The 12929-nt window shown below is 50.2% G+C and overlaps 1 protein-coding gene across 2 annotated transcripts in view; it reads right to left on the bottom strand.

The window, feature by feature from the left end:
- Positions 1–8251: 8251 nt before the first annotated feature.
- SPTBN4 (spectrin beta, non-erythrocytic 4) overlaps positions 8252–12929 on the bottom strand; it is a 1634043-nt gene continuing 1629365 nt past the window's right edge. The window contains exon 19 of one of the 2 annotated variants that reach the window (XM_086938241.1): positions 8252–10403. In XM_086938241.1, the coding sequence (XP_086794367.1) occupies positions 10242–10403 (162 nt within the window). In that variant the 3' untranslated portion in view covers positions 8252–10241. The remainder of the gene's footprint in view (positions 10404–12929) is intronic. The other variant, XM_086938242.1, reaches the window with a different exon arrangement.

Below are 12929 nucleotides of genomic sequence, written 5' to 3' on the forward strand. Positions count from 1 at the left end.
GAAGCCGTGGAGTAGCTAGTTTATAAGTAGTAGGGTTAAGAAACTTCTATTCCCCAATGTCCAACAGACCTGGTACAAGAGTCAAAAGACGTGTCGGAGTTGCCCTTGGTTGTAAAGTCTAAAGAATGGCAGAAAGTGTTGCTTGAGGTGTTTCTAGAGTAATGATCAATTTAGTCACTCCTTTAATTTAAGCATCTTAAAAAGTAAAAATACTGTCTACAGGTGATACTCTACATGGTGACTGTGGTGGTGACGCTGGAGTATAGAAATAGTGTGTTGAGCCAGTATATGGTGACCTTGACCTGGATCGGGAATAGAATCTATCCCTTCTGTTAGAGGGGGTTCTAGGTAGTGTTGACTGAATTGGTGAGGGAGGCTTCCACTTTCAAACTGGAGACATGGATGTTGCCTCCTACATTCTGTTAACAGGTGACAAAAGTAAGGGATCCAAGTGTGTCTGCAAGGGATATTCTGGAAGCATTACTGTTCTCAAAGGACAAGGTGGTGTTGCGTCATCTATTTGCATAACTGGCTCACAGGATGCTTGAGATGCTGTGGAGAGGGTGGAAGGTGTTCAAGACCACCCTGTTAAAGAAGAGGGTGCTACTTGAGAAATTCCTGACATTGAGGGAGAAGGATTCAACGTTGTACAGGGTTTTTTCACTATCAGCGGCGGCTGTGATGGTGATCTACTTCTTTTCTACATTGTGTGTGCTGACGTTGAAGCAGGTTGAGTACTGGGTGGTGTAGAGCAAGAACGTGCCATCGTGATCTTGGCGTTGACACAGTGATGTTTCAACATCAACCCTTTCTTCAAGGGGGAGCATGTTGGCACTGATCGCTCCTGAAGGTGACAATGCCGTTCTTGACTGTGACGATCTGTGTCAATGAGAATGACGTAGATGTTTTGAAGGTTATCTTTTATTTGAAGAGCTCCCTCTGTGGGAGTCTTTACCAGGCTGATGGATCTTTACAGAGGAAGGACCAGAGGCAGACCTTTCTAATCTTTTTCTCTTGTGTCTTCATATCCTGCATCAGACCACTTAATCTGATGCCCTCTCTTTCCTTGAGTGTCCCTTTCGACATTTTATTACAAATGTCACAACAGACCTTGTGTACATCGGAACTTGCTTTCTTCCTTCCACATGGACAGTTGGTGAACAGAGAAGGTATTCTCATAGAAAATAAATATCAGATTCAGGCAAAAATATTTTTACCTAACAGTAGGGGTGTAAAAAGGTCGATTAAAACTGGTTTAAATACTGTTCTGACTAGAAAAAGCCATTTTTTCAGAGGTGTGAAAAACCTGAGAGATGTTTATAGATCCTGCCTGAATGAGCCACAATAAAGAACTGACTCTTATAGGCAAATGCCAGTACAAGGCATTTTTGGGTGAGGGTTCCTCCCAGATCCCTAAAGTAGCAGGCTCTGTTTTCTCCATTCTCAATGTAAGCCTATAAGGCTACGTTTTCATGTTGAAATGTGGCTTTTTCCATGGCAGATGAAGTAACGCACAAGTTACTACTTGTGTAACAATATATCTGTAAGAGACATTAGTTACGTCTTGATGTCTTGCAGCTCCGCGTCTGTCACTGGCGTCTTAAGCTCTGAGATGACGTCACAGAGACTACTTAGGCGCCACCCATGCGCGCTGATGTCAGTTATGTACACAACTTTCCGCCCCAGGAACGCAGAGCCATGCAAGATACTGACCATTGGTGCATAAAACTAGGGCCCTAAAAGGGATGACCTTAACCCTAGTAATCAGTTTGCAGAACGGGGAGGATGGGTGGGGCGGTAAGGAATCTATCACTAACTAATGTCTCTTACAGATATATCGTTACACAAGTAGTAACTTGTGCATCTGAAAGAGACATGTTAGTGATAGATTCCTTACCTTAGAATAGATACCCCAGCAATACCACCCCGGTGGTGGGTCTGCAAACAAGATTACACCAGAAAATCACGGAACAGCCAAAGAATCTGCCTCTCCGGACTTGTCTGTCAAGGTAGTAGTGCTTGGTAAACGTGTGCAGCGAGGCCCACGTAGCTGCCTGAAAAATGTCCTGCAAGGGAACGCCGCGTCCCAAGGCAGTGGTGGCAGCCGTTGCCCTGGTGGAAAGGGCACGCAGCCCCAGAGGAGGCTCCTTCTTAGCCAAGGAGTAACATGCTTTGATGTACAGAACGAACCACCGGGAGATGGTCCGCTTGTGCACGGCCCAACCTTTTTTGGCGCCCACGTATCCAACTAAGAGCTGCTCATCCACCCGGAACTGTTGTGTACGCTGCAGACAGAAAGCGAGAGCCCGTTTTGGGTCCAGACGGTGGAGCCTCCCCTCCTCCCTAGAGGGATGCGGAGGTGGAGAGAAGGTGGGCAAAGTGATGGTCAGCCCGATGTGGAAGGGCGTGACAACCTTTGGCAAGAAAGAAGGATGGGTCCTCAGAACCACCTTGTCTGAATGAACAGAGAGAAAAGGAGGTTTAGAAGAGAGAGCCTGGAGCTCACTCACCCTTCTGGCAGATGTGATAGCTACCAGGAAAGCCGTCTTGAGAGTGAGAAACGTAAGGGACAGTTATGAAGGGGCTCAAGGGGAGCGCACAACAGAAAGGTCAAGACAAGATTCAAGTCCCACTGAGGCATTATGAAAGGCACAGGTGGAAGCGCATGTGTAATGCCTTTGAGGAAACGGTTAACAACCGGGGACTTAAAAAGATAAGGCTGATCTGGAAGCCGTAGAAAGGCAGAGATGGCTAAAAGATAACCTTTGATAGTGCCCAGAGCAGAGCCCTGCTGTGCCAAAGATAGAAGGAACAGAAGGACCTCAGAAAGAGTGGCAGAAAGGGGATCCACAGCCTTTGCTGTGCACCATTCCAGAAATTTGTTCAACCTGCAGGCGTATACCATTTTAGTGGAGGGACTCCTGGATGCCAAATCTCCACGCATGGAGGTGGAGGCTGGACAGGTTCGGGTGAAGGACCGTCCCCTGCTGCTGCGACAGAAGATCCTCCCGAAGAGGCAGACGGATTGGGGGATCGACCGCCATGCTAAGTAGCTCGGGATGCCAGTATCTTCGTGCCCTATCCGGAGCCACAAGGATGACTTGGGCCCGGTCATGCCTGATCTTCTTCAGCACTCTGGACAGAAGTGGTATAGACAGAAAGGCGTACAACAGACCGCAACTCCACTCGCAACGAAAAGCGTCGCCGAGCGATTGCCGCCTTGGAAATTCCAACGTGCAGAACTGATGACATTGCGCGTTCTCTTCGTGGCGAATAGATCTGACCAAGGCTCTCCCCACTGCAGAAAGAGACCTTGTGCCACCTCTGAGTTCAGACGCCATTCGTGATCCATCATGCACCGGCGACTGAGTTTGTCCGCCCTGGCATTCAGAGAACCTGCCAGGTGTTGAACCACCAAGATAACGCCTTGATGTTCCAGCCATGTCCAGAGACGCAGAGCCTCTTGACAAAGGGTCCAAGACCCCACACTGCCCTGTTTGTTGCAATACCACATGGCGGTGGTGTTGTCTGTGAACACATGCACCACACTTCCCCGGACAGAGGGAAGGAATGTCTTCAGTGCAAGTCGGACTGCCCGCAGCTCCAAAAGGTTGATAGGGAGCCGGGTCTCCACCGGAGACCAGAGGCCTCTGATCTCTGTCTCTCTCAAGTGGCCTCCCCATCCCAGGAGAGACGCATCTGTCACCACTGTGTACTCCGGTTGGGGAAGGGAGAGGGATCTGCCACTGACCCAATCTCTATTTGTGAGCCACCACTGCAATTGTTGGTCAGTGCCGAGATCTGGACATGATCGGACTGGTTGCCCTGATGCTGTGCCTACTGGAATTTCAGGTCCCACTGCAGAGCCAGCATAAGCCATCTGGCATGTTGCACTAGCAGGATGCAGAAGGCCATCAGGGCCAGGTGCCAGAGGGTCATCCTGACTGAAACCCGGGATAGAGGCCGAAAGATCGGAATCATAGCCTGAATATCCCAGACTCGCTGCTCGGGAGGATAAACCCGAAACAGCGTAGAATCCAGAACAGTGCCGATGAAGGGGAGCTTCTGAGAGGGTCTCAGGTGCCACTTCGGCACATTGATGGAAAACCCCAGCAGATGCAGGAGGTCGGCCATAGTCTGAAGGTGGCTGACGACTGTTTGGGGTGAGCCCGCCTTCAACAACCAGTCGTCGAGGGAGGGGAAGACTGACACCCCAGACCTGCGCAGATGAGCAAACTGAAAATGCTCCTGGCCCACCATGAACCGCAGGTAACGCCGGTGGGCCGGCAGGACAGGGATGTGAAAATAACCGTCCTGAAAGTTCAACGCTACTATCCAATCTCCAGGGTCTAGGGCGGCCAAGACCTGAGCCAGAGTCAGCATTTTGAACGTCTCCTTTCGGAGGAAGCGATTGACGTCCCAGAGGTCCGAGATGGGGCGCAGGCCCCCCTTGTCCTTCTTGGGGACCAGAAAGTAGTGGGAATAACAACCACTCCCTACTTCCCGCCCGGAAACCCACTCGATGGCCCCCTTGGCCAAGAGGGCCGTGACTTTCTGCCGAAGAAGTGCAAGATGGTCCCCCGACATGCGGTGGCACCGAGGTGGTATGGCTGGAGGCGAGGACTGAAAGGGGAGGGAATAAGCCTTGCAGACTATTTGCAGCACCCATTTGTCCGACGTGATATCGCGCCAGTGGGGAAGGTGGTGGCGGATCCTGCCCCCCACTGGCGTGGAGAGCTCCACAAAGCCCGGACTAGGAAGGTTTAGAGGAAGAAGCAGCGGAGGTGGAGGTGGACTGACACTCGCGCCGATTCCCCGACCCGCCCAGGCGGATGCTGCGGCCATGGTCGCGCTGGGGCTGGCTCCGCGCAGGTTTGTTGGAGGAAAGTGCCTGGGTACCTCTGCCCTGGCCACGAATTGAACGAAAACCAGGAGTGGCCGGGGTCTCAGCAGAAAGGCCCAAGGACTTGGCCATGGCCCGCGAGTCCTTAAAACGCTCCAAGGCACTGTCGGCCTCATCGCCAAACAAGCGGGTGCCGTTGAAAGGCATATCCATGAGCGAGCCCTGGACATCAACGAGAACCCAGTCGAACATAACCAGGCGTGGCGTTGCAACGCCACCATTGTAGTCATCGCCCTGTCCGACGAGTCTGGGGTGTCCCAACCACACCGAGTGGTGAACTTAGCCGCATCCTTTCCTTCAGCAATGGCTTGAGAAAGGACAGACTGGACTTCCTCAGAACTCTGAGGCAACACTTGAGCAACGGCATGAGAGTAGCGGCCCAACAAGCAGGGGTGTTCACCGACCGCAGCCCCAAGCTGGTCGAAGAGAACAACCGCCTACCAAACCGATCCTGTATCTTGGAGTCTTTATCTGGCGGAGCCATGGGAAAAGCGCTCTGCGACGTCGAGGCCTGGATGACCAGACTCTCAGGCGTGGGATGGGTGGTCAGAAAGGCAGGGTCGCCCGGTGCCGGGCGGTGGTGTCTGGCAACGTTTTTATCCACTGGAGCCTCCGTGGCTGGTCGCAACCAAGTGCCCAAGAGGACGTCAGTACGGGCATCATTGAAGGAAATCAACAGCTCCGACGAATTAGACGCCGTCTGGAGCACCTTGGTGAGGAGGTTAGTTTTGAGGGCCACTGTGGGAGGTCGAGGTTGAGGACCTCAGCAGCCCGACAGAGCACCATCGTGTAGCAAGCGCCCTCCTCCATTGTAGGCGGGGGAGAGGCAAACCCCGGGTCAAAAGAGACATCGAGATCGCCAGAGTCATCCAGATCGTCCACCCAATCCTGCTCGGAGTCACACTGCCGGGCAAGAGGGTCCTCGATCCTTCCCAGTCCTCTTCCCCTCCTGTTGCAGCAGCAGGACCGGAGCCGGAGAAGCAACAAACTGGGCCAAAAACGGCGCCAGGAACGGCGCCGCCCGGGCCGTCTTCCAATGCGGATCGCAGGTCGGAACAAAATGGTCCTGGAACCGTGGCAAGGGTGGGATAAACGGCACCTAGTGCGGCCCCGAGGGTGGTGCCGGAGTCGGCTACGCTGCACCTCGTGGCGCCGGGTCTGGAGCCAACGGCGTAGGATCCTGTGGCGCCGGGGCTGGAGCCGCTGGCGGACCTGCTGGGCCAACAGGATCTGGACACAGGACCACGGGCCCGAAGGCACGCCGGCGGGAGCCCGAGGCCTGAAAAGGCGGTCCATGGTAGCAAGAAACTCTGCACCTGTTTGGGAGTCGCAGACGGACCCGGGAAGGGCGGGTAGACCGTGGGACTCCCAGGCTCCAGAGGAGCTGCAGGGGCGGAGCCCCTGTCCACCTCAAAGGAGCGACGGGGGGACGTCGGAGAGCGAATACGCTTCTTCGACTTCTTTTTATGACGTCGCTTACCAGAATCCGAGGGCGAAGACTTGGAGCCCGAGGAGCGACGGCTCCGGTCCTGGGAGCGGCCCCTAGACCCGGAGCGGCGGTGAGAGAAATGTCAGACCTTCAGCAATTTCTAGCGACGCTCCCGCAAGGCCTTCGGGCCATGGCTCGACAGTCCCAGGAGTCGTGATCAGTCTCCAGGCAGTAGTGGCAAACATTGTGGGGATCCGCCACCTACATATTACGGCGGCAAGCCCCACATGACTTAAAGCCAGGCATCCCTACGTGCACCCGGAGAAAAAGGGGGGAGACAAAAGTCTCAAAATAGTAGTCAAAAAGTGACTAAGGTTCTTGCTCATTCTGGATCTGCGCTTGCTGGCGCGGAAAAAGAAAGAACTGATGTCAGGGCGCATGGGTAGCGTCTAAGTAGTCTCTGTGACGTCATCTCAGTGCTTACGACGCCAGTGACGGACGCGGAGCCGCAGGTCGCCACCTACTGACACGGAGGGGTACTGCTAAGCAAAACTTTCCGGATCCAGTCTGACGCCTGGGGATATTCTAAGGTAAGGAATCAATCACTAATGTGTCTCTTTCAGATATCAAGAATTTAATAATTTTTCTTCAATACTTTCCAGCATTCAGAAAGAAAACGGCATGTCTGAAAGTTTAACACTGAAGTTCCCATAAGAAATTAACTTGGATTTAAGACATTGTACAATGCTAATTTCATTAAGGACATTATATATAGAAGGGTTCTGGGATCTGCATAGGCAGCAGAGAATTATTCAGCATTTATGACTTTAATTAAGATCCTACAATGCAGAATTTAGACTTACACATGAAGTGGAATGAATGTTAGGTATGTTATTTTATGGATTGCTCTACTAGATTACTGAAACTCAGAGCAACCCGCTCACAGATCTCTTCTATATTTGTATGGTTACTTAAAGCAGCAATAAAGTCCATTTATGACAAGAGAACTAAAACCGACCTTAATAAAATACATTAAAGAAATGTATTTGAATTCCATTTTTATTGAATGTTGGTTTGGTTGAATGAGTGGAGGGATGTAGAATTCATGCTGCATGCATCTGAATATTGGCTTCAGCATTGTAAACCTGGAGTTCTTTAGACACCTCTTGCTGATTTGGGCTCCAACTCCTGTTACCAGCAGCATTATTGGTCCCTGCTACTTCCTCTGCGGGCTGTTACCAAGCACATGCGATGGGGCGACTGCAATAGAGCAAGCAGAGTTCGACTACAAACTGTCATACACCTTCCCCCGCCTAATCAGCTTTGTTGCATCACGCCCCCTTCCACAAGGGGAGAAATTGAGCAGTATAGAGCAAAAAGTAAATACTTTGCTTGCATATTTGTTTGCACACAAAACCATCTGTAAACCTGTTTAGAAACGTTGTTGGGAACATGGGTGGCACTTAATACTTTATGAGGTGTGGAAGTGCTTTTGAACCACATGAATGTAATTCTTGGCAATTGGAAATCCCAGTTTTCCTCACATATAACTGACCACGCGTAATAAGATTATCGCTTCAACTTCAGGACTATCGTGCTCTACAAAAGTGTCCAGAATACTTTATCCACCCAGAAAACAGGCATGAAAAAATACTTCATACTTCCATTCTGAAAAAAAAAATGTTTTTGATTTCCCTTTTTCATGCATTTCTGCATGGTAGCATGCTGATGACATAAATGAGTTTTATGAGAAAACAAAAAGGAATATTTTTTGGTCCAAATACCATATTATCTCACTTTCCTTGATTGTTTTCCACTGCCCTCTGTATTGCATGATGTATGATATGTTGTACAAAGAAAAAGTCAATCTATACATGATTTAATTTTGACTAGAAGTAAAAAAGAAAGACCCATCAATATTTTGCGAACCTCTTTATCTTTCAATTTTGAATAAAATTATGACTATATGAACAATAAGGTGGAAGTATTTGCTATAGCATGAAGCCTCTTTTGCTCAATGAGAACAGAAAAGATTGGTAGTCTTGATAACAGAGACACATGTATGTTTTTAAATCCTTAACAACTAACAGGTTAATCTGCATATTGTCATGTTCATATTCTTTGCAAGACTATTACAAGGTATCATTTTCAACTTTCATTGGTCACATAGTGGCGTCTCATCGCTAATGACATCTTAAAACTACTAACCTATCTGTAAACAGTCAATAATTCTGATCTTGAAGTACTTTAGCTTTCTCATAAAATATTCACAAACATATCAACTAGCTGGCCCAGCCCTAGCAAACCCTGGCTGAGGCACAGATCAGCCCTACAGCTGGGATGTGTGCTATTCATTGAACATCTTATTGCATAATCACACAGGGAACCAAGGGCCCTTTCACTGCAATTGTGCCCTGCATTACTGGCTGTCACTCGTCTTACATTTGAACCTCCCTCCCACCGCAACAAACTGGATGTTGTGCAAAATGATAAGACCTTCGATTCGCAATTAAGAACTCCAAAAAAACAGGAGTTATGGGTTTATGTGAATCTTAGGTTTCAGTATTATAACTTAAACAAAACAAATACCAGACAGCCTGTGAAAACAATGTAGATATCATAATGAAATATATAGAATAAGGTTACCCCATTATATATTCATGCTGTGAAACTTCACTTCTGGATTCCATGATTTCACAGGATGCTCATTTCCAAGTTTACAGATGTTATGACATACATTGTGAGGGCACTTTATTCTGTATAATACATTATAAACCCATCTTACAGTTTTACTAACATTCTATGTTCCAGCCTTCCATCTCCTTTCTGTTCTGCCTTCCCCGCCTCCTTTTCCTTCTCTGCCTTCTGCTTTTCAATTTTAAAATTTGCATACTTTTTTTTAACAAAAAACATTAAAAAGACAAAATTCCTCAATGTTGAGTGATGACCATTCAACTGTACAGTAAAATAACTATTGTTCACCTTCAATGTCATCACCGTATTTTAAATCAAGAACATCATTCCATGAAAACTATAGATTTATAATGCTCATTTGTGTCTTGTATAAACAATAATGATAATAAAAAATATATTAAATATTCATATTCTATTCAAGGTTCACATTTTAAAAAAGTAACCAGAGGAGCTAATGGCTGAAGAGTTAACTAGGTCTTGGTTGCTCCTCCCTAACCCTGAAACACTCCTCGATTTGTGTTTTCCTCATTGTCTGTAGTGTATTTTCTGCTCTGTCACTCCAAACAATCTCATGCCTTACACAAAATAGAAACAAAAAAATTGTTCCATTGAAAAGTATTTTCAGGGACTGGAGGAGTAGCAAAAAACATAGTCATGTATTGTTTCCTGTGGGTCTACTCTCCGTCTAAGCCGCAGAATCTTGATTCCGTGGATGGATTTATTGTGTTGCATGTTGCCATAGTTTATAGGGCTGAAACACAATCTGTAATCAGTAAGGCAGGACACAGTAAGTATTACATATTGTTGGTGGAGGGAGGTGTGTTCATCCTTAGTGAATTGAAGTTAATCCTGTCCCAGCAGGTAAGAAAATCCTGCCAGTGTAGCTGTGGCACATTTTGAGGTTTGGAAGCATCGTGGCCCCACAGCTGCCTTGTCTTTAAGGAAGATCTGCATTATACCTTAGGAACACGTCTGTAACAGGAGGGATTTCCCTGGACATGCTCAGGCTGTACTCATTCACAGACTCCATTCATAAAAGGGGACTGGTTAACTGAAATGCGTTTCTCAAGGAAGAGTCTCTGTAGCGTGATGTAAGCCTGGTCTTCACCCCTTTTCTCTGGGCTCTGTTTTGGGTTCCTCCTCCAGGCACAAACAGAACACCTGCCCACTTGTTTCTCTTTTTAATGCTATTCTGAAGTCTCTCTCTCTTGAGAATCACTTCTTCTTTCCTGAACCACTAGGCCTGCGATCAGACTCCCGCTTCAGATTGCTTTCATCCGTAGAAGAGGTAGTGAGGAGGGACTGGCCCCATTTTGCGATTTCTGCATGCTCAGAGGCCGAGATGGCAATGGCTCGGATCCAGTTTTTCATTTCCTCCTGTAAAATGAAAAAACGTAGAGCACTATTACACATGCATAAAAAATAATTTTCAAATCTAAATGTATACTTTTAGAGGGAAGCATTTCAGAAACTGAATGACAAGTTGGAATTTGCCACCTTAACACACATTCCAAGGTTTGGTATAAAGGCAAATACATTTTTTATGTCGATGCACAAGCAACACGCTCTGATTTTTGGCTACTCAAGAAGGTTCGCACTTTGGCTGCTTACCTGTAAATAGACAGTGTTTGTTCTCCAGTTTATTAGGTCTCGGCTAGCGAAGGCTGCGCTTGCGCAGTCTTGCTGGCAAGTTTTTATGTTCCTTAGTATGGGGGCTTGAACCCGCCCCTCTTCTCCATTGGCTGGCCTCCTAAATGCTGGCCAGCCATTGGAGAAGAGGTTTGTCTTTCCATTTAAGCCCCATCTTTTTTGGATTTGGGGGTGTGTTTTTTAGCTTCTTTCTCTCCGTGACGTTCTTATTCCAAAACACACTCCCCATCACGCTGCCTGCACGCCCAAGTCGGCTCTCTGATTGGTTGACAACTACCAAATAAACACTACCATTGGGGTTCCTTATTAACTAATCAGAGGGCCGACTGGCGCGTGCAGGCAGCGTGAACAGACAACAGGCGATAGCAGCACTTCTCAGAAGCGTGTTTTTACTGGGCGGGGAGGGAGGGGGGGCAGGAGAGCGTTTCTGCGCATCTCTGCTTGGTTGTTACTAGCAGGTGCCCACCCTGCTCATCTCGTTATGGATATGGTCGCAACCCCGCTCCTTTAAATATTTAATTTGCGCGGGTGCCTACCCCGCGACTATTACCCGTGTTTTAAATATTTAATTTGCGCGGGTGCCTACCCCGCGACTGTGGCCATAGTTCCAGCGGGTGCCCACCCCGCTGTTTATTATCGCTCACGCGGGAGCCTACCCCTCGTTTTTGGCCCCGAAGAGATATCGCCGGCCCGGGACCCGCCCGCGAAGTCATCATCAGCGCCGCACTGGGATTGGATCCAGCGCCGCGCTGCGATTGGAGGAGCAGGAAGCAGACGGGAGCCCACCCTGGGCTCCTGTGACCGGGAGGAGGCTCGTCCCACAAGCACAAGGGTGGCGTTTGCACCCGGGGCCCCCCGAGAGCAAGGGAGAGCCCCGTGGTGCCCAGTGTGAGGAGGAAGAGTGAGACAAGGAGAAACAGCGGCCTGCTTCCCGTAGGGGCTTCTATGTGAGGAAGGGGAGCCCCGCCCAGGCAAGACCGTCCGGAGCCTCGAGGGCTCCACCGAGAAGTAACCCGGAGCGCAGCTCAACAGCCGCCCGGAGCCCCCGCTAGGCCCCCCTGGCGGGGCTGAGGTGGTCCACACTTCCAAGAGAACTCCGCTTTACCTTGCAGTTGGAGTGCCCGGCCTGCGGTGGTGATCACTGTGCCACCAGCACTTCCCAACCACAGCGCTCCCACGGCACAGCGCACTCCGGCTCCGGGCTGCGGCGATGACTTTGCGGCATCCGGTACTCCAGATACCCTTCCCTCTCTCGCGGCCACGCTGCCTCGGCTTGGGCCAGCAGGGCCACCGTACAAGGTCAGGCTCTTACCCCTCCCCCGTGGAGCCCTATGAAGAGCCTGTGCTGCAGGATCCTCGCCATGGCTGAGGCCCGGAGCCCCGGCTAGGCCCCCCCGGCGGGGCTGAGGTGGTCCTGCCCCCCCTGGGTGCGCCCCAGCCTCCGGCCCCTCCAGGTGAGGAGGGAGGAAGCAGCACATCCCTGGGCCGCCCCCTGCACCCAGCGTCCCTTTAACTGCCCCCCCCCCCCGGTGCACCCCCTCACTGCCCTGGACCCAGCCGATGCCTGCCCGCATTTACCTCAGTGTCAGCTCCCTCCACTCTCTGTCCCATCTGCTCCTCAAAGTTCCCTCTAACTGCCCCCTCACTTGCTTCCGTAGCTGCCCCAACCCTACGGTCAGCCCCCGACCCCACCAGTGCCTGCCCTCATTTACCCCAGTGAGTGTCAGCTCTCTCCACTCTGTGCTCCATCACTCTCTGCCCCATCTGCTCCCCAAAGTTTCCTCTAACTGCCTCTTCTCTTGCACCGTACCTGCCCCAACCCCCCAGCCTGCCCTGGACCCCGCCGGGGCCTGCCCTCATATACCCCGAGTGCCACCTCCTGCCACTCTCTGCCCCGTCTCTTCCTTAAGTACCCTCTAGCTGCTCCTTCTCTTACATCTGTACCTGCCCAAACTCCCGCTCTTCCCTGGACCCCACCATTGCCTGCCCTCATCTACCCCAGAGAGTGTCAGTTTTCTCTATTCTGTGCCTGATCTCTTTCTGCCCCATCTGTTCCTTAAGTTCCCCCTAACTGCCCCTTTGCTTCTATACGTACCTGCCCCAACCATCGCTCTGCCCTGGACCCTGCCAGTGCCTGCCCTCATCTACCTCAATGAGTGTTAGTTTTCTCCACTCTGTGCTCCATCACTTTCTGCCCCATCTGTGCCCCTTCTCTTGCATCGTACCTGCCCCAACCCTACTGTCTGCCCTTGT

The sequence above is a fragment of the Lissotriton vulgaris genome, chromosome 9, assembly GCF_964263255.1.
Source record: "Lissotriton vulgaris chromosome 9, aLisVul1.2, whole genome shotgun sequence".
Classification (NCBI taxonomy): domain Eukaryota; kingdom Metazoa; phylum Chordata; class Amphibia; order Caudata; family Salamandridae; genus Lissotriton; species Lissotriton vulgaris.